This window comes from Cydia splendana, chromosome 17 (assembly GCF_910591565.1).
Source record: "Cydia splendana chromosome 17, ilCydSple1.2, whole genome shotgun sequence".
NCBI classification, from domain to species: Eukaryota; Metazoa; Arthropoda; class Insecta; order Lepidoptera; family Tortricidae; genus Cydia; species Cydia splendana.
This window is the reverse complement of record NC_085976.1, coordinates 4,976,964-5,003,186: the sequence shown is the minus strand read 5'-3', so window position 1 is coordinate 5,003,186 and position 26,223 is coordinate 4,976,964. Positions and strand designations below refer to the sequence as shown.

Here is a 26,223-nt window from a genome sequence, read left to right as displayed (position 1 = left end):
ACTTCGAAATATCAAAAACCTGTACCCTGACGTAATTTTTTTTATTTATTGTATGAAATCGCGTAGATTTATACCAAGATAAGTCTGCAAAGATTTTGATAACACACGCTTGCAAGTGTTAATTACGTCATAATTTCATAGAAGTTTGACGTTTAACACATTCAATACCACTAAGTGCTACGGGTTACGCTCGTAGCGCGTAGCCACGGTTTCGTCGTATGTAGCGCGTAGTCGCTACGAACAGTGTACCCGACAGTCGGGTTCTTGGTGTTGAATGTGTTAAAATTACACTTGCACTGCGTGTGCTATCAAAATCGCTGCAGACTTATCTTGGTCTAAGTACATAGGTACGTGCGATTTCCGACAGGTGGGAGGCAGAGCTTGGATAACTACGCATTATAGCGACGATGTAAGTTGTCGGGCTAGGGCTAGGCGCATGTCGCATGTCACACTACTCACACGTACCTACTGCATCCGATTCGTTTTCGCATGGTGCTCCGATGTTTGAGCGAGACAACGCTATTCGTGTAATCTAGCGACAACATCCCGCTCGCACGTCGTGCGAATCTGGTCGAGTCGTGTGCTTATGTTGGGTTTTCCTTTAAGGATATCAGCGGTGCCGTCATATAGCGGCCGTCTCCATACAAAATAATACGGCTAAATATGGATGAGTAGTGCCTATTTTGTATGGAGACGACCGCTATATGATGGCACGTACCGCTATCCTAGGAAACCAGGGCTATAACCGCGAAAATCGAAGTTCGCAAATTGCGGGCATTTTTCTCTGTCACTCTTATTACGCCTTCCTTGGAGTAAAAGAGAAAGATCCCCGCAATTTGCGAATATCGGTTTTCGCGGTAGCCCCTTTGAGCTTTAGCGCTTTAAACTTTGAAACGACTGAGAAAAATAGGAAATTACTTATGCATTAAAATACTCACAACTTAACTCACGATAACTTCGGGTGAATTAGGCCAAACATCAACAGCAACCTTACATGAAAGTAGCTTAATTATGTGTTAACCAAGAAAAAATTTAAAATACCTGATTTGAATGTAGACATTACTACATTTTTCAAAACTGAAAATCTGAAAATAATGATTATGTTTTCTATTTCTCAAAGGACTATCAAATTTAAAATCCAACTGCCAGTTATTTTCAATAGTTTTCCATAGACGTTATAAAACCTGCTTGCTAATTAACTAAATTTAATTAAGTCCACGATACACGGTTACTCAAAAAGTGGTGGACGCATGGTTGGTGATGCTTGCTGGACATGGAACCACCCCGCCCACCAAGATCAGCTTGAGTAGCTTGACCGGAACGTTGAGAGAGGTAACCTTGTACTTGTAGCACAGACTTAAGGCCTCATACGGACGAGCGCTTTTTTAACGCGCGTTAAAAAAAGCGTGCAAACAGTTTCAAGAGCTTTTTTCACCCGCGTTAAAAAAGCGCTCGTGCTTATGGGGCTTAATAGTTTTAACTAACCCCATCAAACCCCGTCCAATATTTTTTTTTTTTTTTTTTTGAAATATTGGGGACATCTTACACAGATCAACCTAGCCCCAAACTAAGCAAAGCTTGTACTATGGGTGCTAGGCGACGATATACATACTTATATAGATAAATACATACTTATATACATAGAAAACACCCATGACTCAGGAACAAATATTAGTGTTCATCACACAAATAAATGCCCTTACTGGGATTCGAACCCAGGACCATCGGCTTCGCAGGCAGGGTCACTACCCACTAGGCCAGACCGGTCGTCAAAATATTATGCTTACGCTAGTACTAGAAAGGGATGAGTATAGTTTTCCGGACTATTATAAGTGAGAGCGAAAAATAGATATTTTGAAGGTCACGGTCCAGTACGCCCGTCTGTGATGGCTTTTAGACTGGCTTGAAGACTGGAATCCGAAACATAATTTAAAAAAATGGCTCTCTGACAGTATTGACAATTTGACATTGACATGACATACATGTTTACTGACATTCATGACATTTCTTGAGCGCTTGCGCTTGCATTTATTTGGCTTGCACTGCATGCTGTGCTTTTGAAGTGTTTTGAAGAATAATATAATATTACCTAAAAGAATAAGTAAAAATATTACAAATCGAATTATGTAAAATGGCGTCAAATGGAGAAATAATTCAATATGTGCCGTTTACGTCCTTCGTTCACCCTTCCTTTTGGCATGCACTTACTGATATGAAACTAGAAGTGGATAGGCTGAACGAAACTACAAAACAAATTTTCGGCCGATTTACTTATCGTGATGATATCGGGACTGTATTTGAAGTCGACGGAACCTCATTCAATAAGTTAGTAATCAAGTAAATTTTAATTATCTTACAATAACAGATTTTAAGTAAGTATATGGCTATATGGACACTTAGTTTTATAGTAAAATAGTAAAAAAGATAGTGTACGTAATTTTCTGTACATTACAGGGAACCCACCAATGAACAGCTTTACGAGAATGTTACGGGAACTATAATGAACAAGAACACAATAGAAGAGTTTAAGAACATAGACAAAGCAGCCTTACTTAATTCAATTGGTGAAGCAATATGGGCTAACATTAAGAAAAAGACATGGATCACAAATCCCAGGGCCTTGTTGAATTTTATCATCCTTTCCTTTGCTGTGAGTTACCTAATGTATTACAGTCCATGCGGAAAGAAAAGAGTCATAGAATGTATTGTTCCTCATACATTTTATGACTCTCCTCTTTCCGCACAGACTCCAATTCTTACATATCCTTTGGAGTGGTAGGCCGTCCACTACCGACCGATTACAATTGATTAATTAAAATAAAATCAAAATTCCAACAACTGCTAAACAACATATGCCACTTGAAATTCTTCAACCACCACTAACTCTATTGGAAACAGCAGAGCCATTAGTGCCATGACCTTGGCACTGTTTAAACTGCCCTGTTACAGAAAACCACACAGTTCGCACATGTGGATAGGACATAATGTAATAAGATATGCTGTTTCGCCGTAACAGGGCTGTAATATGGTTTCATGCTGTCTGTTTTGGTTTCATGTTACAATCATGGACATTATTTTCTTTATCTACAAAAAACATCATACCCTCTCTAAAAGTACAGCCATTTATTAATATTTATGCAGATTGCTAATATATAATGTTAAATAAACAAGTTTCAATTAATCATCGTAATTGCCTACATTTCTATAATAATTTTCTAATCGAATTTAAACTGTTGTGAGACATACTAACATTGAATACTTTTACGGTTCAGACTCACTTGTATTAAGTCACTCAGTATCAGTACAACTAACAAGTATTAACTAGAACAACAAGTACAACTACAAGTATTAAGTACTAACTTAGTAACTTGTATTAAGTACAAGTGGCTTAATACAAGTGAGTCTAAACCATAAAATTATTCAATAATTTTCTATTTGTGAAAATAATTTGTTAATCCTTATAGAGGCTTTTTCTAGTTTATTTACTTATGTTTAATATTTTTTTAAAGCCTATCAACAACTATTAATATATAGATATAATGGATAACTGTTTATTTGTTCGCCTTTCACAACAATACACACAGAATATTCAAATACAAAAATGACATAGAAAAAACATCCTGAGAAAAAAAACAGAAAATATATCATACTTCATAATTAATCAGACAAACTGTGTAAACAGTTTTGCAGGGAACTGAATTAGATCGTAAGGTTATTTCTTGTATTAATAATAGTAATAAATAAATAAAAAATAATATAGTATAGTACCTATATAAAACTAATCTTGATTTTTTCAGGATTTGAAGAAGTTCCACTATTACTATTGGTTTGCCTTCCCATCACCGAGCCAGCCCACAGTCTACCTCAAAGAGACCAATAGCATATCCTTAAGCTTCAGCAATAAACAGCTTGAAGATATCGCACAAGACTATAAAAAAATTGATTCAAATCAGAAAAACTTCTTTTTTATTCTTAAAGAAAATGATAATGCTTTTATAAAACCTTTAAGCCAATTATTCAATCCAAAATTAGAAGTACAAAATGATTTAAACATTGACTTATCAAGTCTTTATTTTGTGTTCGCTGATCCGAGTAACGGAAACAATCCGGGATGGCCTCTGCGGACGTTTTTAGCAGCATTGCTTGAGCATTGCCCGAGTCTATGCAAAAGGGATATCCGGGTAATCGGGCTGAGGTGCAGTGCTAGCGGTGCAGTTGATAAAAGCTTGGTGTTCACGGTTTCTGTACCAGAGGTAAGCACGTGCATTTATTACTTTTGGAATTTTGATGGAGAGTATGGAGACATTGGAGATTGGAAATGTCTTAAACAAAACTGATAAAGTAAGGTCTTAGGATTACATAATAAATAACAGATACTTACTTCAATTTCATACCAAACCAGTAATTTCCATGTCATACTAAATCAGTGGTGGGCAAACTTTCTTCATGAGGGGCCAAAACTTGAAGGAGGAGGGCCAGATTTACAGCAAAAATGTACTTTTATTATATTGCTGGCCATATAATACTTTTTTATAAATGACCGGCGGCGGGCCAGATAAAACCCTTTCGCGGGCCGGACCTGGCCCGTGGGCAGTACTTTGCCCACCACTGTACTAAATCCTAAAGTCATTGCAAATAAGTCATTCATTTTTAAATGTCAAAAAACTCACCGCACAACCATCTCAATGCCATTAGGGTGTGGACCAATAATAATTTTCATCACTATCACCAGCCTACATATATACTGCTGGGCACTGACCTCTCAAGAGGTCACAGGTCTCAAAATAGGGTTTGGTTATAGTCCTTAAGCTAACCCACCGTGGATTGGGGAGGACACACACCTATGTATTATGTTGTGAGTGTGAGTGAGTATATTGCGAGGAAAAGAAAAATCAAGATTAATATCTTGATTTTTTTCACATCACCTATTCGAAAAAGGGCTTTTTCTTCCCCGCTAGGAGGGATCAAAGTGGCACTTTTCTTCCCTGCTAGGAGGGATCAAAGTTGTACTTTTCTGTTCTAGGACACGATTTTCTTTCTTGCATACTATTTTTTTTGGTCAAATAATACATATTTTGGAACATAACAATTTCCTCATAGTTGATGTGAAAAGCAGTATGTGTCACACGGTATCAAAATTATTTCGTCTTGGGCGTTAACACTTGAATCCCTCATTACGCTCAGGATTCTACTTTATATTGTAGAATCCATTGCTTCATTCAGGATTCAATGTACGCCCTTGACGGAAATATATCATTTTGATCCCTTGTAACACAAACTACTATTTTACCAAATAAGAGTGGCGATTTCCCGGGTATTATACCATTTTGCATCCCTGCAATATGTTTCCTTCATTTTTTCACTGTTAATATGCTTTCTCGCTTAAGGCGCGTTTTTGTCGTGATGTCTTCAGAAATGTTCTAGGTGGTTCTAGAATAAAGAGAATGATTTGATTTGAAGCCATGCCATAAACAATGAAAAAAAATCTCAGCACATTTCGTCAGGTGACAACCAAAACTCACTAATTACTACCACAGGTTAATATCATAGTGAACCATATTAATATCTAAATAAGGTTGATTTTTGTTTAATATTTTTTTAGTAATTTAGTGAGTTTTGCTTGTCACTTGACGATTTTACATGTAGGTAAACATTGTGGTTTTTTTTTTTCAGAATGTGCAAGCAGTAGAGAGTGCCGGCTGGGTCGGCTGGGAGAGGAACGACCGCGGTAACTTTGGGCCCAGGCTGGCCAACATGTCGGCGTCGATGGACCCTATTAAGTAGGTCTTAGCTTAGCGCTTAATATTTCAGCCTATATACGTCCCACTAATGGGCACAGGCCTCTTCTCATGAGCGAGATGGCTTGGGCTATAGTACCCACGCTAATAGCCCAATGCGGATCGGGGACTTTAATTAGGTTAAAATTAGGTTAGCGCTTGACCTTAGCTTTTTACGTCGCTAAATCAGACCGGTGCAGTAGCAAATGTATGCTTTATATCAGGTAAAAACCTGCGATAACAATTAGTTGAATAATTTTACTTACTCACACTAAGACTTTTTCGACCTTAGAATGAATGAATGATGTTAGAGCTTGCTTGTAAAAAGACCGTTTGAACCTCATAATGATGTCTGATTAATCAGTTGTTAAAGTTACATAATATGTCTTATTTTTATACTGGAAAGGTAACTGTTAAGCAGTCTATTATGTTTGTGGGTCGCCCAAAGTGAATTTTGATGGATCACTTTTTATGACTCAGGTGGTATTGGCCATAATACGACATATAATTCAAAGGCCTCTCATAAATCTTAATGAGTCTTGGGTGTTATATATATATTTATGTGTCTGTATTACCTATATATATCGTTATCTGAGCACCCACAACACAAACCTTCTTGAGCTCACTGTGGGACTTCAATCTGTGTATAAGAATGTCCTATAATATTTAAATCCTACTATACTCTGTATCTTTAGGTAGGTACTTAAATAAAAGCAAACAAATAATTTGTACTTTTTCGGGTAGTTATAACATTTATTGATTAACCAACCAAATACAAAGCCACCTGGATCTGTCACTGAACGACCTGTCTTTAACCTACATTATTTGACCATAATGTTTTCATCTACCCTCAACTGGCTTAAGAAGCCAGGGTAGATTTTGTTTACTCTTTTTTAAATACCGAAAAATACAGACTATAATCCCGGCCATCAATCTCCAGGTTAGCAGAGACATCGTCAGACCTGAACATAAAACTGATGAAGTGGCGACTCGTACCAGACCTCGATGTGGACGTCATGAAGCAAACCAAGTGCCTGCTGCTCGGCGCGGGCACGCTCGGCTGCCACGTCGCACGGGGTTTGCTGGTAACTCCTTACTTAATCTATATTCTGTATCTTTAGGTATTTAAATAAAAGTAAACAAAATGTACCGTCAAATGGCTCTTTAACCCAGTTGGGGGTAGATGAAAACATTACACGATCACGATCAAATAATCTAGGTTAAAGTCAGGTCGTTCAGTGACTGATCCAGGCGGTTTTGTATTTGGTTGGTTAACCAATAAATGTTACAACTACCCGAACATGTACAAATTGTTTACTTTTATTTAAATACCTAAAAATACAGACTATAGAAACCAACTGCGCACTTTGGTGAGGGTGCTTACTGTGCTTAGTGACCTAAATAAGCACATGCTATATTATGGCGAAACGTGATATATCACTACACTTTGACTATACTACACTACACCTTATAAAACAAAGTCCCCGCCGCGTCGGTCTGTTTGTGTGTAAGTATGTATGTTCGCGTGAACTCGAAAACTACTGAACGGATATATTCAAGCGGTTTTCACCTATGAATAGAGTGATTCTTGAGGAAGGTTTAGGTGTATAATTTGTTAAGGTTTTGTGGAACCCGTGCGAAGGCGGGGAGGGCCGCTATTAACAGGATATTGTAGACTCGACATAGACACAGAGGAGACGCATTTACACTTACGATGACACTCGGTTTTACTAAACTGGCCCTTAATAACCACCAAGCTGTCTGCAGTTCAAGAGGTTGCCTAAGGGTGGTATTCCATCTGTCCAATATGTATTTTGTCTCACATTTTGCTTAATGAGAGAGTGAGACGCAATGACATTGGCCCAAGATCTTGGACAGATGTAATACCACCCTAACCCTGATGGATACCACCCTATTTAATCAAAGTAACCTGAAATTGTCTTAGCTACTATTATACAATTCATTTGTATGTATTTACTTAGTACATAATCAATTTTGTTGACAGGCTTGGGGTTTCCGCCACATCACGTTCGTGGACTACGGCAAAGTGTCGTACTCGAACCCGACGAGGCAAGTGCTGTTCACGCACGAGGATTGCCGCGCCGGCCGAGGCAAGGCCGACGCTGCCGCCGACAATCTAAGAAAGATCCTGCCCTCCGTAGTAAGTATATACTTACCCGACGAGGCAAATGCTGTTCACGCACGAGGATTGCCGCGCCGGATGAGGCAAGGCCGACGCTGCCGCCGACAATCTGAGGAAGATCCTGCCTTCTGTAGTAAGTACATATTATTATATAGTTACCCGACGAGGCAAGTGCTGTTCACGCATGAGGATTGCCGCGCCGGCCGAGGCAAGGCCGACGCCGCCGCCGACAATCTAAGAAAGATCCTGCCTTCTGTAGTGAGTATACCGCCGTATACAAATTCTAGAAAAGAGTATATATGTACATCTCTCAGCAACCTTTTGGTAGTCTATAAAATAATACAGTTATTCGACGAGGCCGTCTAGACAGGGCAATCGTGCGGGGTGCGAGGGACGAGGGACGAGGGGTGAGTGCGCGCACCCGACTTGCATACATCGCCATTGTTTAAGTAGCTCGGTACTACTTACAGAGCTAACGTGTCTTAAATAGTCACTTATTATTTTGGGCAGTTGTGTAGAAGTCTGTGAGAACCCTACTGTGTTATTGTGCGGTGTCGGCATTTACGCAAACATCAAAGGCGTTGGTACACTGTAACTACAAATACGAAACTGCGTATTTAATACAAATACGAAACTGCGTATTTAATACAAATACGAAACTGCGTATTTAATACAAATACGAAACTGCGTATTTAAGTAGGGAAAAAATATTTAAGCTCCGCAGCTGAAGAAGATTTCTATGGCAACCCGTGGGTGATAACTGCGAGTCAAACCTACACCCTTAGAGAATATAACCAAACGGAGTGGTCATTAATAGGCGTTCCTCTCTGTCGAAAATAGGCGGCCAATGGTCAACCACATGTATGGACTGACGTTTATCTGACATGGCTATGTTTACATTACGTATACATTTGATGTGCCCCTCCCCCGCAAAAACCGGCAGACTATTTTGTACCGAAAATTATAGACATGGCGTCTCCGTTGGTTATATCCTCTAAGCCTACACGCAACCCCAAAACCCAACTGCCACACACATGTTATAAACTCAACTCTAAAATACTACGAACCAAACTCAACTTTATTTCCATAATCATTAAGTCTGTTTTTGCCTACAGGAAACCCGCGGCATCGCGCTACACATCCCAATGCCAGGACACCCGGTAGGCGAGTCGCTGCGCGCGGAAACTGCTGCTAACATCAAAACTCTTACCGAGGCCATACAGGCCCATGATGTAGTGTTCTTGCTACTCGACACCAGGGAGGCGAGATGGTTACCTACGCTTCTTGGTGCTCATTACGGGAAGGTACCTACGTATCACTGTTTTTTTAGGGTTCCGTACCCAAAGGGTAAAACGGGACCCTATTACTAAGACTCCACTGTCCGTCCGTCCGTCCGTCTGTCACCAGGCTGTATCTCACGAACCGTTAGTTGAAATTTTCACAGATGATGTATTTCTGTTGCCGCTATAACAACAAATACTAAAAACAGAATAAAAGATTTAAGTGGGGCTCCCGTACAACAAACGTGATTATTGACCGAAGTTAAGCAACCTCGGGCGGGGTCAGTACTTGGATGGGTGACCGTTTTTTTTTTTGCCGTTTTTTGCATTATGGTACGGAACCCTTTGTGCGCGAGCCCGACTCGCACTTGCCCGGTTTTTATTATTATTTGGAGCCTGTCGTGTCCCACTGCTGGGCAAAGGCCTCCCCCCAATTTCTCCACAAATCTCTGTCCAGTGCTATGTCTGGCCACTCCTTTAAAAAGGAGTAGTTCATCCCGCCATCGCCGGCAGGGTCTGCCAGGTCCCCAATTTGAGTTTTCGGGCTCCCACTCTTAAGGGATTTTTGGGAAGGTACGTATTACTGTTTTATTTATTTATTTATAGCGGATGCATGATGACAGATGGGCGAAAATAGCCACTAGCTGGCATCCCCAGGGTAGTCTCGGCAGAGGCAGACCAAGAAAGAGATGGCGGGACGACTTGGATGCATTTCAGCGGGATTGGCAAGAATTGGAAAGGGAGAGGGGAGGCCTTTGCCCAGCAGTGGGACACACACATAGGCTCATGAAAAAAAAAAGCCTCTGTGACCCAAGACCTGGGGCTTAGGGTGGTATTCCACCGGTTCAATTTCTTTGTCCAATGTCAGTGGGTCTCACTCTCTCATTAAAGCAAAATGTGAGACGTGACACATTGGACAAAAAAATTGGATAGGTGGAATACCACCCTAATGCACGGAGTTTAGAGACTTTCGCTTTATGATATCCAGTCCTAATTTTTAGGGTTCTGTACCCAAAGGGTAAAAACGGGACCCTATTACTAAGACTCCACTGTCCGTCTGTCTGTCACCAGGCTGTATCTCATGAACCGTGATAGCTACAGCGACAGTTGAAATTTTCACAGATGTATTTCTGTTGCCGCTATAAGAATAAATACTAAAAACAGAATAAAATAAATATTTAAGCGAGGCTCCCATACAACACACGTCATTTTTTGTAGTTTTGCGTAATGGTACGGAACCCTTCGTGCGCGAGCCCGACTCGCACTTGACCGGTTTTTAAGCAATATTTTGATGTTTCTATTTCTTCCCCAGATAGTATTAAACGCGGCGCTCGGCTTCGACAGCTACCTAGTCATGAGGCACGGAGCCTCATCCGACCCTACATTACAGTCAGACGCTGAACAGTCACCTACCGAAAAGTCAGCCGGTGAACAGTCGCACGCTACATATCTGGCGGGCGCTCAGCTGGGCTGCTACTTCTGCAATGACGTCACCGCCCCGGGCAATGTAACTAGCAAGTCAAGCAAATCTTGTCAGTAGAAAAAGGCGCGAAATTCAAATTTTCTGAGACGATATCCCTTCGCGCCTACATTTTTCAAATTTGCCGCCTTTTTCTACTGACAAGATCTGCTTGACCAACTTTATATGGAGATGTTTCAACCGTAACATTAAGGCATTACGGTCGACATCTATCCATGCACTTTTGAACGCCACTGTACCTAGTAATAAACGCGTATCTTCGGCCTTCTGCCAACAAACATGCGTAGTACAGCGCAATCTAATTCAGCTGTCAAACTATCGCGCAGTTTTTTTAATAGTATGTCCTTAAACTACGTCCAAGACCACCGGTGGACGGGCAGCAGCGTCCCTCAAATTCGGTGTACTCGACTGCGATCGCCAACCCGCCTGCCAAGCGTGGCGATTATGGCATTCACCCCCCATAAAGGGGGAGGTCTATGTTCAGCAGTGGACGTCTTATGGCTGAGATGATGATGATGATGATTTGTAATAATTATTTGGATGTCTAACGTTGTATTGTAAGGTCTGGGTAACTATGCTACGTTTTGTTAACGATTACAGTCGCTGAAGGACCGCACGCTGGACCAGCAGTGCACGGTGACGCGGCCCGGCGCCGCCGCCGTGGCCGGCGCGCTCGCCGTGGAACTCCTCGCCGCGCTCACGCAGCACCCGCTCAGGTCTGACTCTTGCTCAACTAGCTGCGTTATGTTAACGTTGACAGTCGCTGAAGGACCGCACGCTGGACCAGCAGTGCACGGTGACGCGGCCCGGCGCCGCCGCCGTGGCCGGCGCGCTCGCCGTGGAACTCCTCGCCGCGCTCACGCAGCACCCGCTCAGGTCTGACTCTTGCTCACCTAGCTGCGTTATGTTAATGTTGACAGTCGCTGAAGGACCGCACGCTGGACCAGCAGTGCACGGTGACGCGGCCCGGCGCCGCCGCCGTGGCCGGCGCGCTCGCCGTGGAACTCCTCGCCGCGCTCACGCAGCACCCGCTCAGGTCTGACTCTTGCTCACCTAGCTGCGTTATGTTAACGTTGACAGTCGCTGAAGGACCGCACGCTGGACCAGCAGTGCACGGTGACGCGGCCCGGCGCCGCCGCCGTGCACTGCTGTAACAAAAAATACGGAACCCTCGGTGGGCGAGTCCGATTCGCACTTGTCCGGTTTTATTTGAAATTACCCAAATTTAGGAACTGAGAATTTAGTTACAGTAATACTAACAAGTTTTAATTCATTTTCAGAGAACACGCTCCAGCGCTATACAACCTCACAGACGAGTCCGACATCCCACCGCACCTGCAAGGCGTGCTCGGTCCCATCCCGCACTCTATCCGCGGGTTTCTGCACTCGTACCGCACCGTCGCACCAACCTGCGCCAAATTCAAGAACTGCATAGCGTGTTCGGACTTAGTACTGGAGAAATATAGAACGGAGGGAGAGGATTTTGTGTTTAAAGTGCTGAATAGTGGCAGCTATTTGGAGGAGGTGACCGGGTTAACGGAGTTGCAATTGACGGCTGAAATGACTGATGTAAGTTTCATTTTTAGGGTTCCGTACCCAAAAGGTAAAACGGGACCCTATTACTAAGACTTCGCTGTCCGTCCGTCCGTCCGTCCGTCTGTCTGTCTGTCACCAGGCTGTATCTCACGAACCGTGATAGATAGACAGTTGAAATTTTCACAGATGATGTATTTCTGTTGCCTGCCGCTATAACAACAAATACTAAAAACAGAATAAAATAAAGATTTAAATGGGGCTCCCATACAACAAACGTGATTTTTGACCAAAGTTAAGCAACGTCGGGCGTGGTCAGTACTTGGATGGGTGACCGTTTTTTTTTGCATTTTTTTCCGTTTTTTTTTTCATTATGGTACGGAACCCTTCGTGCGCGAGTCCGACTCGCACTTGCCCGGTTTTTTACCATTTTACCAACACCAAAACCAAAAGTAGTGCCAAGTTCAAGAACTGTATAGCATGTTCAAACCTCGTACTAGAGAAATATACAAAACAACCATTTTAGAGAAATATACAATACAGAAGGCGAGGAATCTGTGTTATCAGAATTGCAGTTGCTGACAGAAGTGACTGATGTACCTAAGTTTTTTTCGGCTTTGAAAGCCAAATAATCAACATATTGCATTGTCATCTGATTTACATGTGTATGCAAAATTGCAGCTCAATCGGAAATCGGGAAGTGGGTCAAATTTAGATTCCAAGATTTGACCCATGCCAAATTAACCCTTTTCCAGGCCGCACCAATCTACAAGGTTTTCCCGAAAAATCCTAATATATTCCAATTAATCCAGCTTTGATGAATCATTTGAAGACAAGTCAAATTTCCCGAAAGTGCAATCTATTGGACAACACCACCTTCAGACTGGCGACTTGTTTGCGCATAGGGACTGTAACAAACGTCCCCCATCACTGCCGTTGTGGTGCCATGGTGGACAAATTTGGACATCATGGGCTTTCCTGCGGCAGAAGCGCCGGACGCATACCCAGACACGCCAGCATCAACGACGTCATCCGAAGGGCCTTTGTCAGCATCAAAGTCCCGGCCATACTCGAGCCCGTCGGTTTGGCTAGGGACGATGGCAAGAGGCCCGACGGTATGACGTTGGTGCCTTGGAAGATGGGACGGCCTCTAGTCTGGGATGCCACATGTGTTGACACCCTCGCGCCGTCCCACCTTCCGGGCACCAGCAGAGATGCTGGTCATGCCGCGTCCATGGCAGAAGACCTCAAACGCCGCAAATATGCCACCCTTGGCAGTAGTTATATTTTTGAGGCGTTTGGGGTCGAAACGCTGGGGCCGTGGGGGCCAAGCGCGCGCCGTATATACAGGGCCTTAGCGGAGCGCCTTATAGATGCCGCAGGGGACCAGAGGGCTGGCCTGTATTTTGCTCAACGCGTTAGTATTGCCATACAACGTGGCAATGCGGCCAGCCTTCTGGGCACACTGCCCATCGGCAGTGACTTGGGGGACGTTTTTTATTTATAGGCGTTTTATTTTAAGTTTATTTAGTTTAGAGATAGTTTGTATTATTATTTTTAAGCTAATTTAATGTTTTATATTTATTTAATAGTGTTGTAATAAATCTTTCCCCATTTGTAAAATAAAACACATTTGGATCTTAAATCGGAATGTTAAAGTTGAAATTCTAGTGGCGCGTATGTGGTCGATAAATCGTACTATGCCTGGAAAAGGGTTAGCATACATACATAAAAGCTTGTAAAAACAATTTATTCCTAAATTGTATGTATTATTTTCAGATACTCACATTCTCGGATGAAGATGAAGAATGAACTGCTCAACAGGCATTATTTTAAGCATTTAAAATTGTGATTGAAAATGAATTATTCCTTTATCGATTTTATAATATTTATAGCAGCTTTGTCAAGCTTTAAAACGTACTTATATTTGTTATATTATAATGCAACGTCTGATCAGTTGCTGGATGCTGTATATTTCTATTAAAAAATATTTCAAATAAATGTTAAAAAATCTTAGAGGAGTTATTTAACTTTGGGTATTCCACCTGTCCAATTTCTTAGTCCAATGTGTATTTGCGTCTCACATTTTGCTTAATAAGAGGGTGAGACGCAATGACATTCGACCAAGAAATTCAGGTGGAATACTATCCTTAGCTATAGTTCGTTTTTTTTAGCATTAGAAATAAGGTAAACAATCTTGATGTGTCTTTTAATTGAAAAACACAAGTCAAGATCGCTTACCTTCTTTCAAGTTCTTTCTAACGCTAAAAAAACGAACTATAGAAGTTGCATGTTTGCATGAAATACGATGCTCTCCAAAAATGGTTCTCATTTTAATCTTAGACCTAAAGACGTAGCGAAGGAAGGCTGTGAACAAGATATGCGAGACCAGGAAACCGTTAGATGCTGGTAGGGCTATGGAACCGTGCGCGTTGAAATCTGCCACCATTATGGTGGTCTAAATCGAAAACCTAAAAATATACACTTGACTCTTCACGCCACAGCAGAGGCTGCAAATACTGTGCTAGCATAGAATGCATGACTACTTGTCTTAGGCCCACTCGCACCAACCCACTAATCCGGGGTTAAGCGGTTATACCGTTAACCTAATGTCAAATTGTACTGGTAACCATGGTAACTCCAGGTTTAACCGACTAACCCGGGGTTAACCGGTTAAACCTGGAGTTACCATGGTTACCAGTACAATTTGACACTGGGTTAACGGTTTATCCGCTTAACCCCGGGTTAGTGGGGTGGTGCAAGTGGCCCTTAGAGATCATACACGCTCCACAGCGCGTAAAATCAGAAGCTTTGACACTGCGCTAAAAAGGGATTCCTGTGCTGCACCCTAAAGTTCACGCCCGATCCCTACGCATTGAAAATTTAAAATAAATTCAAGGTATTAAGAGGATGTAAAAAAGTAATAACTATGACACCGAATTTATATTTTAATTTATTTTCTATATTTTATTGTACTCGCTACTAAGCATTCTTAAGGGTGCATCGACAGTCTAAGCGCAGCCGGGCGGACCGCCTCCGCCTTGCCGACCTCCTTGACAGGCTTGGGCGGGTGTATCTTGCCGCCGTGGCGGCCATCCTTGCGGTGCCAGAGCCCCGAGCGCGGCCGGTTGCCGAGCCAGCGGTTACGCTGCGAAGCTCCTTGGCTTAATTGTCATTTAGACGCTTGGACTAAGCCTTATAATATGTACACACATTACAGCCGTGTTAACATATTTTCAGCACTTTGTCTTTATCAATCTCTTATCAATATTGTATAGTGACCGTACATTCGTAACTGTTGAAATTCGAAATCAATAATTGACCGAAGCGTAGCGAAGGTCTACGTTTTGACTCGGGCATTTTGCTTTTGTATGTCCGGATGTTCTCCTCTACGGGTCGCAATTCTTAACCGATTCTCGTGAAATTTTGTAACCGAATTCTATGATTCGATAAAAAAAATTTGTCGAGCCGGTTTTTGGAATTTTTTTAAAATGGAAAAGTTGTGACAGCTCGCGCTTAAACAAATAGTCGTATCGGTATCATAAGTGTATTCTTTTTGAGACATGTTTACAGATTAAATGGCCTAAAATTCAGAAATTTTATTTCGCTGGTTTTGGAGGTATTAAGATATTTAGTTTTTACTTGAGAAACAGTAGCTTAATTTCGTCACCTTAAGTAAGAACCATCGTGGCGTATTTTGCAAACGTTCGCTTTTTTTGTTTGCACAGAAGGTCTGGGTGGTCTGATCCCCAGTAACTATATGCTGGGATATAACTTTTTGTATTTTTTTACACTTTTCGTATTTTTTAGGGTTCCGTACCTCAAAAGGAAAAAACGGAACCCTTATAGGATCACTCGTGCGTCTGTCTGTCTGTCTGTCTGTCTGTCTGTCTGTCTGTCCGTCTGTCACAGCCGATTTTCTCCGGAACTACTGGACCAATCAAGTTGAAATTTGGTACACATATGTAAGTTTGTGACCCAAATACGGACATGTAACGTAAACAAATGAATTTTAAACAGGGGGGGCCACTTTTGGGGGGTAAATGAAAAAATTTAAAAAAAAATTTTTTCAAACTATATCATGTTACATATCAAATGAAAGAGCTTATTGTAAGGATCTCAAATATTTTTTTTTTATAATTTTCGAATAAACAGTTTAGAAGTTATTCAAGAAAATAGGCAAAAAATGACCATTCCCCCCCCCTTATCTCCGAAACTACTAAGTCTTAAATTTTTAAAAAAATACATAAAATAGGTCTATACCTATAGATGACAGGAAAACCTATTAGAAATGTACAGTCAAGCGTGAGTCGGACTTAATTACAGTTTTTGATCCGACCCCTACGGATTTTTTAAAGAGATTTCACTCACGTTTCACATAAAAAATACATTGTTAACAGTGCCGGATTACTTAGAGTAGTAGTTTTCTTAGAGTAATTGGTGATAATTTTCTGATAAGATAATCATTTTAAATATTTAACGGTCTTACCTACTTACGAGTAATTGTAAGGTCAAATTAAAAATAATGTTTAAAAAAATATGTTAAATTGAGAGCTAGCTCAAAGTTTTTTGTACTCGTCGACTTTAATGGTTGAATTAATAAAGACTTTGTAACCAATAAGCAAAACAAGCACGTGCTTACGGCACCACGTTCAGGGAGGGCACCAAAATGCCAGGTTGAAAAAGGTGAACAAATTTTAAAATTCGTTTATCCACACGATTTTTTTAGCTGTCCAAAAGCTAATTTGCAAAAATAATGGCGCCTAATTCTTTGGGAAACAATCGGTAGCAGTAGAAGAGTCGTGATTACATGCATAGATTCGATTTCAACCCACTCTTTTGCGGTTCGGCGTTAGGTCTTATGCGAGGCCTTCTGCCTTACGGCAAAGTTGATCTTCTGCCTTAATTACACTTGGGCGTGGATCCAAATCCAAGCTTTCCTCTTTCGCAGCTGGGCCTACTGCCTTTCTCACACTTCGCCAATTCAATTCCAAGCTCTCTGCTTTCTTGCATATTTTATGCATGAAAACAACCTCGCTGAGACCCTTAAATATCGAGCCCTATGCGAAGCTAGGCTGATAGAAAACTGTCCCATCCCTTCTCTGTATGAAATCCTGGATTCGCGCCTGGTTGGGACTAAAACTAAAATTGCGTTTTTATATCGAAAACGTTTCGCGCTCGCTTCGCTCGCGTTTTCAATTACTTTATAAGGTATGATAAAGGTGACATTCGGGTGGCGACTGCAGCAACATTACTCTGTTGCAACGTTACTGCTGCAGTACTGTCAACTTCCGTGATAAAATGATGTGACTGATTTCCATACTAAAAGTAAAAATGTACAACTGTCTATCATATTGCGTTTTTATATCGAAAAATTTCCGCGCTCGCTTCGCTCGCGTTTCTATTACTTTCTACGCTATGATAAAGGTGACATTCGGGTGGCGACTGCAACAGCATTAGGTACTCTGTTGCAACATTACTGCTGCGGCACTGTCAATTTTCGTGATAAAATGATGTGACTGATTTCCATTCTCAGCTGTAATGCGGCAATGAACTTCTCTCAATTTACCAAAAAATCAATGTAATCTTGATGACCCTAGGGAGAGGGGGCACCTAGAAATGCTTAGGGCATCAAAATATCTTAATCCGGCACTGATTGTTAAAAATTGTGTAATATACGGAACCCTTGGAACGCGAGTCCGACTCGCACTTGGCCGGTTTTTTATTTTTATTTACTATATTTTCATCGTGCCCAATAAGATATGATCGCGAGGTCTACAGCTCACAGAGCCACTAGTTTACACTTTTAGGGTCGGTTGCACCAAACTCTTCGTATCGTTAAAGGGTTCGCTAAATTTATATGTATGGAAAATTTCATAGTAAAGTGCCGGGGCGCGCCGGCTGACGTTGATCAGTCTATCAAATGTGTTGGTGCAACTGGCCCTTACTGTCTAATTGAAGCCGTCTAGATTCGAATTTTTAAATATAATTTTCAAGGTTTTTAAGAAATAATTTTCACACATTGAAATTTAAGATTTATTTATTTTAATCTCGCTACTCTGTATTCATAGTCTAAGGGTGCATCGACAGTCTAAGCGCAGCCGGGCGGACCGCCTCCGCCTTGCCGACCTCCTTGACAGGCTTGGGCGGGTGTATCTTGCGGCCGTGGCGGCCATCCTTGCGGTGCCAGAGCCCCGAGCGCGGCCGGTTGCCGAGCCAGCGGTTACGCTGCGGCGACCCGATGGGCGTGCTACCGTGCTCTATGTTTGATAATCGACCTGAAAAAATAATATCTTCACTTTGAAAAAAAAAATCCTATCCCATACAGCTTTTATATGCAGATGCAGAAACGTCGGAAAAAAGTTAAAATAATGAAATTTAATCGCGTTAGACCCGTTAATGACATTAATCATGCTATTATATTACTTAACTATAAGTATATTTTTGACGTGCTATAGGTACATCCACAAGGATCTAAAATTAAGACTCGTCATCGGGTGGTCTCTGTGGCTTAGTTGGTAGAGTGGCAGGCTAGAGTCAGTGATTTTTTCCACTTTTCCTTAATTTCTAAGTATTATGGAAAATGTATAATGATCCCATAAGGGTACATTTACCTTTTCGCCGAACAATTTCTGCTAAGAGGGGTAGAAAAAGGTATAGGTTTATTTCCCTGTCCCTCTTAGCAGCAACATGGCATGGCATGTCCTTTGTAAAGGTAGATTAAATATGCCCTATAGACCACATATGCATACAGATTTGTGTGGAAATAACCCTTAATCCAAAATATACGACCTTTTATCGATCGAGTGCCAATATTCATTGGAACTTGAATCATAGGTAATAAAGTACTAAGTGTACAAACGGCAACATTCGTACATCGGTGGACCTTATTACAAAAGGCATAAGGTCCACTGATGTACAGTTAACCTTTTGGACGCCAATGACCGATATATACGCACCGCAGGTTCAACGCCAAAGTCTTATTAATCGGTCACAGACCACAGAGCAACATAGACCTACGTGCATATGCATAAAGTTCAATTTCAGTTTTGACACTACGGTGACGTGGCGTCCGCGTGACAGCTTTTCTGTTTGACACGGCGTCGAAACGGGAACAGTGTGGGCGTTGGTACTAACCAACAACAGCCATGCAGTGTTGATCAAAGCTGAACAGCCTTTTAGACGGCATCTGCACGATGATCCGGTCGTCCTGCTTCCTCAATATGGTGCCGAAGGTGCCCGCTGCGTGTATGTACAGACCGCCCATACCTGTATAAGTAGTAGAGTTATTGATTGAAGAAGAGACCACAAGAATTACAACACCATCTAATTCAGCTGTCAATGTATGGAGCGCGATTTTTTTTTAATTTACAATAATTCTTTTTTAACTTATAACTCTTTGGTAATTAGTTAAAACATGCATCTCGCAAACTATTCGCGTACATTATTAACACACAATTATCCAGTAAGAAAAAGCGACTTACCAGGCACTTTTTCAATGCAGTGTACAATAGTTCCGGTAGGGAGCGCTCCTAGGACGTAAGCGTCACCTTCATTGGCTCTAACTAGAACAAAATCCTTTATTAATAACTACCTACTAGACTTTAAAGGGTACATTGCTGAATGTGGGTACAGGCAGGCGTGGCTCACTCAGCGATTTCGTCGCGTCGCTACAAGTACATGCGGCCACACCAGTTTTGGTGTCTAGCAGTAGTAGTTGCCGCGCACCACTATGGATCGGACGCCTGCTCGTGCTTGCGCTTGTATCTCTCGTAATAGACGTGTTTTGGAAAGTGAACCTTTACCACTATTATTTATTCTGTGGTTCAGATGATATACAAAGAAATCCATAATTCCATACCTACACACTTTCAATCTAGGATAATAAAAAAGCTCTCAAGTTTCACAATATATAAGCCGACATTGGAGCATTCCACCGGCTGTCCCGTACAAACGCATTTTATTTCGTATATTAGAACTTTTTTTCGGCGCTTAAAGCCGACGATTATTTTTTTGGTCATATTTTTGACCATCTGTTATAGAAAAAGAAACTGCTATAATACCTACAAATCTTCAGAAAACTCGCGTTTGTATGGGACAACGGTAGACAATTTCATGGAATGCTCCCATTGCCATTGTGAATACTTTGATTTAATCTATTTCTAACAAAGATTGGTGATCGGTAGATATTTTTTTTACATCAATAGCCGGGTCCACGCAGAGCTAGCATACGTGCGAGGCAATTTTCTCGCGCACAAAACGACCAGTGTAGACGTGCCATTGACATAGATATCTAGGGACTGGCTTTACGGGCAATAATAATGAGGCATGACAGGGGCCAGTACAGCGGTGTGAAACTGCTACAACGCGATTGGTTTATGAGTTCGCATCACGCGCGCGATTGGTTGATGAGTTAGCATCACGCGCGCTATTGGTCGCAACTAGTTGCGTCAGACTGCACGATTGGATCAAACTAGTACCATTTTTAGTGCCCGTAAGGCCCGTCCTTAGATATTATACGTCAATGAGACGTGCCTCAGCCGACGCGGCGCGCGCGTGTCACGTCTTCACTGGCCGTTTTGTGCGCGAGGTAATTGGCTCGTGCGTATGCTCGCTCTGTGTGGACCAGGCTAATAGAAAAATAGTTATGTAAAACGCTTAGCCCACTAACCAGGTATCCTAGGCAAGTGTCTGGATGTTTTGATAATGTCACCGGCTTTCATGTTCTCCGTCGCAAGAATATACTTGAGTTTGTCTCCAACCGCCACTAAAGCAATGTTTGCTGTCCGACAACCATCTTCCATAATCTGAAAGTATGTTTTAGAGAAATAAACTAAATAGGGTAATTCGTCAGTAACTGGCCGGTTTTAGTAACTGGCCACCCTAAACTAAAAATGAATTCTATTCACTTATAAACAGAATTCATTTTAGTATAAGGTGGCTAGTTATTGAAGGTGAATAGAATACATTTGGTGGCCAATTACTGGCGAATTACCCTAGTTAAGTTTTAATTGTTATTTGATTTCAAAGTTATGTTTATGGACCTATTTGACTATGGTCACATGTCATTAAAGTTTTCTCACGTGGTACAGTCACCTGCAATAATATGTTAACACTATGAAGGCCGCAAAAATATCTGACACAATCTTATTTGTAGAGCCATAAAGAGTGTGTCACATATTTTTGGGCCTTTGAAGAGTAACATATTATTGCAGGTGTCATGACATATGACCATATGAGGTACATATTCAGAATGTTCTGAAAAACTGACAATGTTAGTTAAATTTGACACAGAAACAGTCTTGAGACCCAAAAAAGTGGAATGTATTGTCTTTGTATCATCAATAAAGAAAGAAATAGGGCACTAAAGTTTTAAGCATATAATATTTAATATGAGAGTGAAAATATTATCTTTGTGGTCAAATCCACAAGCAAAATTTGGTTTGTATAATATCAATGGTTATACAGGTGTCAGTGATAATACTAGTAATAATAGTAATCAAGGGTCAGATGCAGAAGACGGTGATCTTGGACACGGCACAAATAGTCTCCCGGTTCCTCTCTCTGCAGCCCTGACCACCGGTAGCTTGGGCCTTGCCCCGCTGCCGGTGGCACCCTAGGTTAGGTTTTTTATAATGTGTTTATATGTATTTTTTATTGTTTTGCAAGTGTTTTTATATTTTACTTTTATATTCATATTATAAATAACCTAACTTAAGACGAAAAATAAATAAAGAAAATAGTAATAATATGGTCAACTTATTTGTTAGGAAATTCTGTACCTGTATGACCTTCTCCTCGTGGGGAGGGCCCTCCTTGGGTCCATCCCTGATCCAGGCTATCCAGTGGTATTTGTGCTTAATGCCACCTCCTATGCCTTTAGCTACAACGCGACCTGTAAGTAAGCAATTGTTTTATTAACATTTATACAGTTAACAGAACACAGTTCAGTTAAAATGTCTTGTCATGTCTGGCTTAAAAATATCTCAAATATTTAATTACACATGTAGTAAGCCTATGCTGATGAGGTATATTTAACGAAATTGACCGTAATATGCGTAAAGTACCTGTCGCTGGATCTCTGCCTGCAAGATTGGTTACTTCTAAAGGCTTGACGGTGTATTCTTCAGGAAAATGCACTATACGCCTATAAGCTATGCCGAATCCTGGCTTTGGCTTGTCTAATCGCGGTTTACTTGCAAAGTTAACGACTCCCGTATAAATAGTTCGTCTCCCCAGAACCGTAGGAGTTATTGATAGCCCAGCGAAAAGCCTATTTAGGGCCATTGTGGCGAAGTATGGTTTGTATTTATTTCCCAACTGTATATCGTTACAGATTATATTTTATTAAGGCTAAGGTAATATTGTCTCTCTTACTATTTTTGCTATAAAATAATCAGGACATAACCTAAAAATATTTTGACATGACAGTGACGTTGACGTAAAAACCACACGCTGTTTCAGTTATAAGAAAAACCACTGTGATGTCAAAATAAACCGATTAACGCATTAACATGTTATGTTTTTTTTTATCTTTTTGAAAGGGAAGCTTTACGTTTGCATAAAATTCAATGCAAAATGAATATCATACAACTTAACGTTATAAACCATGACAATGTATTGTATGGATTGAATTTTATTATTATATCTCGTAGCTTAGTGAAACGGGCCGATGCAATACAAGCATGTGATGTCATATACATAGACACGCTCGCACACACATGCACAATGCTAATTTCTCCACCTACTTGTTTTTGCCTATTAGGTGCTGATAAATGTTTGAAAATTATATGATGAAATGAAAATTCTACACCCAAAGTACACCTATTTCATGATTCTAAGCATTTCATACAAATTTAATGCCAAGAAACTTAGCATTCATACAAAATAGCATCCATGCATTTGATCAGTGACGCCATTTTGCGCAATTCATGTGTAGTTGAATTTGTTATGACCATCTCTCTCTCTCGCGGGAAGAACGCATGTGTAAAAAAGAGTTAGCTATCAAATTCTCTAGGTTTCTCTCACTACCTAGGCATCTTCCTATATATTTTATTTTATTTGAATGATTTGTAAACATGGAGGCCAAGTGTTGTGCTCTCAAGTGAACCAACTGCGTTTATCTTTGCGTTACAGGAGTTTTAATATATGGTTAGTATGTAATTACCTCTTTTATATTTAGTGTATATTGTTTTCTTATGATTGAATCAGCTTTCTTCGATATTATTCCGGTTATGTATGTAAACGTATGCACTTATTTGGCGCCAATGTCCTAAAAGACCGTTACTCCTAATTATTATCGCAACGTAAAAAGAAAGCGATCATCAAGTGTATATTCGTTTTGTTTGAAGTAATAGCATTGAATCCACGGTTTAGGAATGGTATAATGTTACGTCGTGATGTGATAGGAAACTGGTCCTTCGAGTGTCGGATCTGTCATCTCGACTAATTTTATACCAACAAAAATCATGCTCGAACAATAGGATATTTCTTCCAAATGAACGTTTTGTCTTTATATTTTGGTGATACTCCTACATTAATTTGCAGAGACAATGTCGTTCTTGTATATCCAGTGATATAATGCGGGAATTTATGCAGTTGGACTTGGAAACATCTTGACCAGCCTTGAAGTGAGTACCTCGCATATCAATTATCTATGTGCTCGTAAATATTTAGAACAATACTGCCTAAATTGCTACGTCTAGAATTGGAAGATTTATGTATTGCTAACTAACCGTCACTTATTATTGACGACCGCTTTTGCCAAGCCAAGCGGCTAGTCATGTTTTTCGCTTGTTAGTTATGACACATGACTGTTTAAATCCTACACTACAGGGTACCTTGTAAAGTGGTAAACTGAGAAAGATGCTTGATTCCAAATTGCACCAATGATTTTTGTCTGAATTCACATATGTTTTCTGTCACATAGAAACAGTTTCTACATATATAATGGTAAACAAGACTGGTCTGACATTGATTAGTGGAAGATAGATTGAGAGTTTAACACTGTCCCACAGTTGTCAGCACAGTCAAATAAAAAAACTGCTCATCCCTTTACAGCTTTAATACTACCATAAGTAAACAGACTGTATGTTTCTCTCTGCCTATGTTCCACTGATTTTAACTCTTGTCAAACTATATTTAAAGTGGTAATATCTGGGAGACTGAGCTTTGCTCTGAAAACATATAAAAACTCAAAAATGCGCGTTTTCCCAGAGGTAAGACCTAGCTAGATCGATTATTCGCCCCCGAAAACCCCCATATAGCAAATTTTATCGAAATTGTTAGAGTCATTTTCTAGATCCCCGAAATAAATAAGTATATATATAAATAAATATACAGGAATTGCTCGTTTATATGTATAAGATAAAGTATGTTTGGGGAAATTTTAATGATTATTATACTTTTAGGTATAGAATGTGTCTGACACTCATTAGTGGAAGATATATTGAGATTGCAATTGATACCTACTAAAGTTGTTTGTTTTATTTACAGAAATGGGTACTGAAGTACCAAAGACCCATGATTCAAGTGGCGAGTCGGATTCAAATACGGATTCAGAGGTATGTTTACTCCGTTTTATTAAATGTGTGAAAATAATCACATACCATAAAATAAATTCTTGATTATTGCATTTATAGTACAATTTTTGACACACTGTTTCTATTTTGATGCTTCCAGATTGTTATATGTATGATAAATGATTCAATCTTTTATTATATTATACATTGATAAGGGTTTATAGATTGTTGATGAATACCTACTTATTCAGTCCTGCTAGTGAATAATTGCTTCTTGTCTTTTTTATTATAGAACAGCAGTTCCAGTGAATCATCAGGAAGTGAATTTGAATGCTCAGGTGCTAAGCAGACTTCGGCTTCTAAACCCCACTTCTCTGTTACATCTTGTGACACAGGCCTGAGGCTCAAAATAGCTGCTATTCCTGCTCGGAAGGTCTCACCTAGAAGAAGCGCCAAGCCTTCTGTCAAGACGAAACCTTCCGAGGCTATGGACACTCAAAAATCTAAAGTGAAGAAGAAATCACCAAAACTGTCCGACAGCAATTCAAGTTCGGAGTCTTGCAGCAAATGTTCATCTGATTCCTCGAGTGATGATGATTTGCCTCTAAAAGTTGTGTCAAAAACATTGCCTAAATGCGGACAGAAAGAAAGGACCACCAAGTCTGTCAAGAGTGATAGTGATGATGACATGAAACTGAGTGAGGCGATTAAGGACATCAAGGCTTCTAAGGAGAAGCCAAGTGTGGCAAAGACCAGTAATGCTGTGAAAAAGACTAAAAGTGATGAACCAGTGGAGGAGGCAGCAGTGAAGAAGGGAAGGGGCCGGCCGCGCACTAAGGTAAGTTTTGCATGACTTTATATTTAAGGCTTCGTCACACAGGCGCGTTTCCCGGGCGGGGGATGAGCGGGGCGCGCCGCTTTTACATATAAAAAGCTCACGCCCCGCCCGTAACACGCGCCTGTGACGGAACCTTTATACCCTTTGAACACCACACTTGTCGTGTGTGGCGCGTCATCGTGAACCTTATTGCTATGCACGAAGGTTGATATTGGGCTGAAGCTGCGCGCGTCACTTGACGTCTTTGGCGATCAAAAAAGTTAAGTTTAGAGCTATTTTCCTGGTGCTCTAGGAAAATTTGTGCCATTAGGAGCCAAGGTAGAGCTTTGTTGGCTTTCAGTAAGGCTCTACTGGCAGAAAGGTATGATAAGCAATCATTAGTCACCCTTGCTTATAAATATTAAAGAAGAAACAAAAACCGGTGAAGAGCATGTTGGGTAATCTAGACACGCGGTAGCGTGTCCAGCCAAGTTCAAAGAAAAAGGAACTGGCGACGCAGCAACCGTGTGTAATATTACACGAACCATTTCGAGCTACTTTTGACCCCTTTACAACTTGAAACCTAAACCTTAATGTATTGAAGCCCCTTAGCTTGTCCAAAATACAAAATCTCATAAACATAGCTCAAACAGTTATTGATAAATTAACGTT

At 40.8% G+C, this 26,223-nt stretch overlaps 4 protein-coding genes across 11 annotated transcripts in view; 2 read left to right on the top strand and 2 right to left on the bottom strand.

Moving 5' to 3' along the window:
• LOC134798642 (uncharacterized) overlaps positions 1 to 1,105 on the bottom strand; it is a 29,012-nt gene extending 27,907 nt beyond the window's left edge. For 2 of the 7 annotated variants that reach the window (XM_063771003.1, XM_063771006.1), the window contains exon 1: positions 939 to 1,105. The gene's annotated coding sequence lies outside the window, so the exon portion shown is untranslated. Of the gene's footprint in view, positions 1 to 465; positions 481 to 938 lie in introns of those variants that run through there. The other 5 variants (XM_063771007.1, XM_063771008.1, XM_063771009.1 and 2 more) reach the window with 4 other exon arrangements.
• The window catches only part of LOC134798730 (ubiquitin-like modifier-activating enzyme ATG7), a 441,738-nt gene extending 427,509 nt beyond the window's left edge, over positions 1 to 14,229 (top strand). The window contains exons 2-12 of the mRNA XM_063771117.1: positions 2,064 to 2,325; positions 2,455 to 2,650; positions 3,798 to 4,253; positions 5,674 to 5,780; positions 6,718 to 6,862; positions 7,783 to 7,938; positions 9,036 to 9,224; positions 10,513 to 10,707; positions 11,281 to 11,396; positions 11,961 to 12,249; positions 13,993 to 14,229. Of these exons, the coding sequence (XP_063627187.1) occupies positions 2,132 to 2,325; positions 2,455 to 2,650; positions 3,798 to 4,253; positions 5,674 to 5,780; positions 6,718 to 6,862; positions 7,783 to 7,938; positions 9,036 to 9,224; positions 10,513 to 10,707; positions 11,281 to 11,396; positions 11,961 to 12,249; positions 13,993 to 14,025 (2,076 nt within the window). The 5' untranslated portion in view covers positions 2,064 to 2,131 and the 3' untranslated portion in view covers positions 14,026 to 14,229. The remainder of the gene's footprint in view (positions 1 to 2,063; positions 2,326 to 2,454; positions 2,651 to 3,797; positions 4,254 to 5,673; positions 5,781 to 6,717; positions 6,863 to 7,782; positions 7,939 to 9,035; positions 9,225 to 10,512; positions 10,708 to 11,280; positions 11,397 to 11,960; positions 12,250 to 13,992) is intronic.
• A 4,031-nt stretch (positions 14,230 to 18,260) lies between these two features.
• On the bottom strand, positions 18,261 to 22,624 carry LOC134798540 (large ribosomal subunit protein uL2m). Its single transcript, XM_063770922.1, has 6 exons — positions 22,281 to 22,624; positions 21,996 to 22,108; positions 20,885 to 21,020; positions 19,698 to 19,778; positions 19,351 to 19,482; positions 18,261 to 18,491 (listed from the first exon to the last, which is right to left on the bottom strand). The coding sequence occupies exons 1-6, from the start codon at positions 22,498 to 22,500 to the stop codon at positions 18,286 to 18,288; spliced, it is 888 nt and encodes a 295-aa protein (XP_063626992.1). The 5' UTR covers positions 22,501 to 22,624; the 3' UTR covers positions 18,261 to 18,285.
• Positions 22,625 to 22,962: 338 nt separating this feature from the next.
• LOC134798680 (histone-lysine N-methyltransferase ash1) overlaps positions 22,963 to 26,223 on the top strand; it is a 93,268-nt gene continuing 90,007 nt past the window's right edge. For both annotated transcript variants that reach the window (XR_010145247.1, XM_063771050.1), the window contains exons 1-3: positions 22,963 to 23,843; positions 24,709 to 24,776; positions 25,027 to 25,572. Coding sequence is in view for 1 of the 2 variants with exons in the window: in XM_063771050.1 (XP_063627120.1) it covers positions 24,711 to 24,776; positions 25,027 to 25,572 (612 nt within the window). In the remaining variant the exon portion in view is untranslated. The remainder of the gene's footprint in view (positions 23,844 to 24,708; positions 24,777 to 25,026; positions 25,573 to 26,223) is intronic.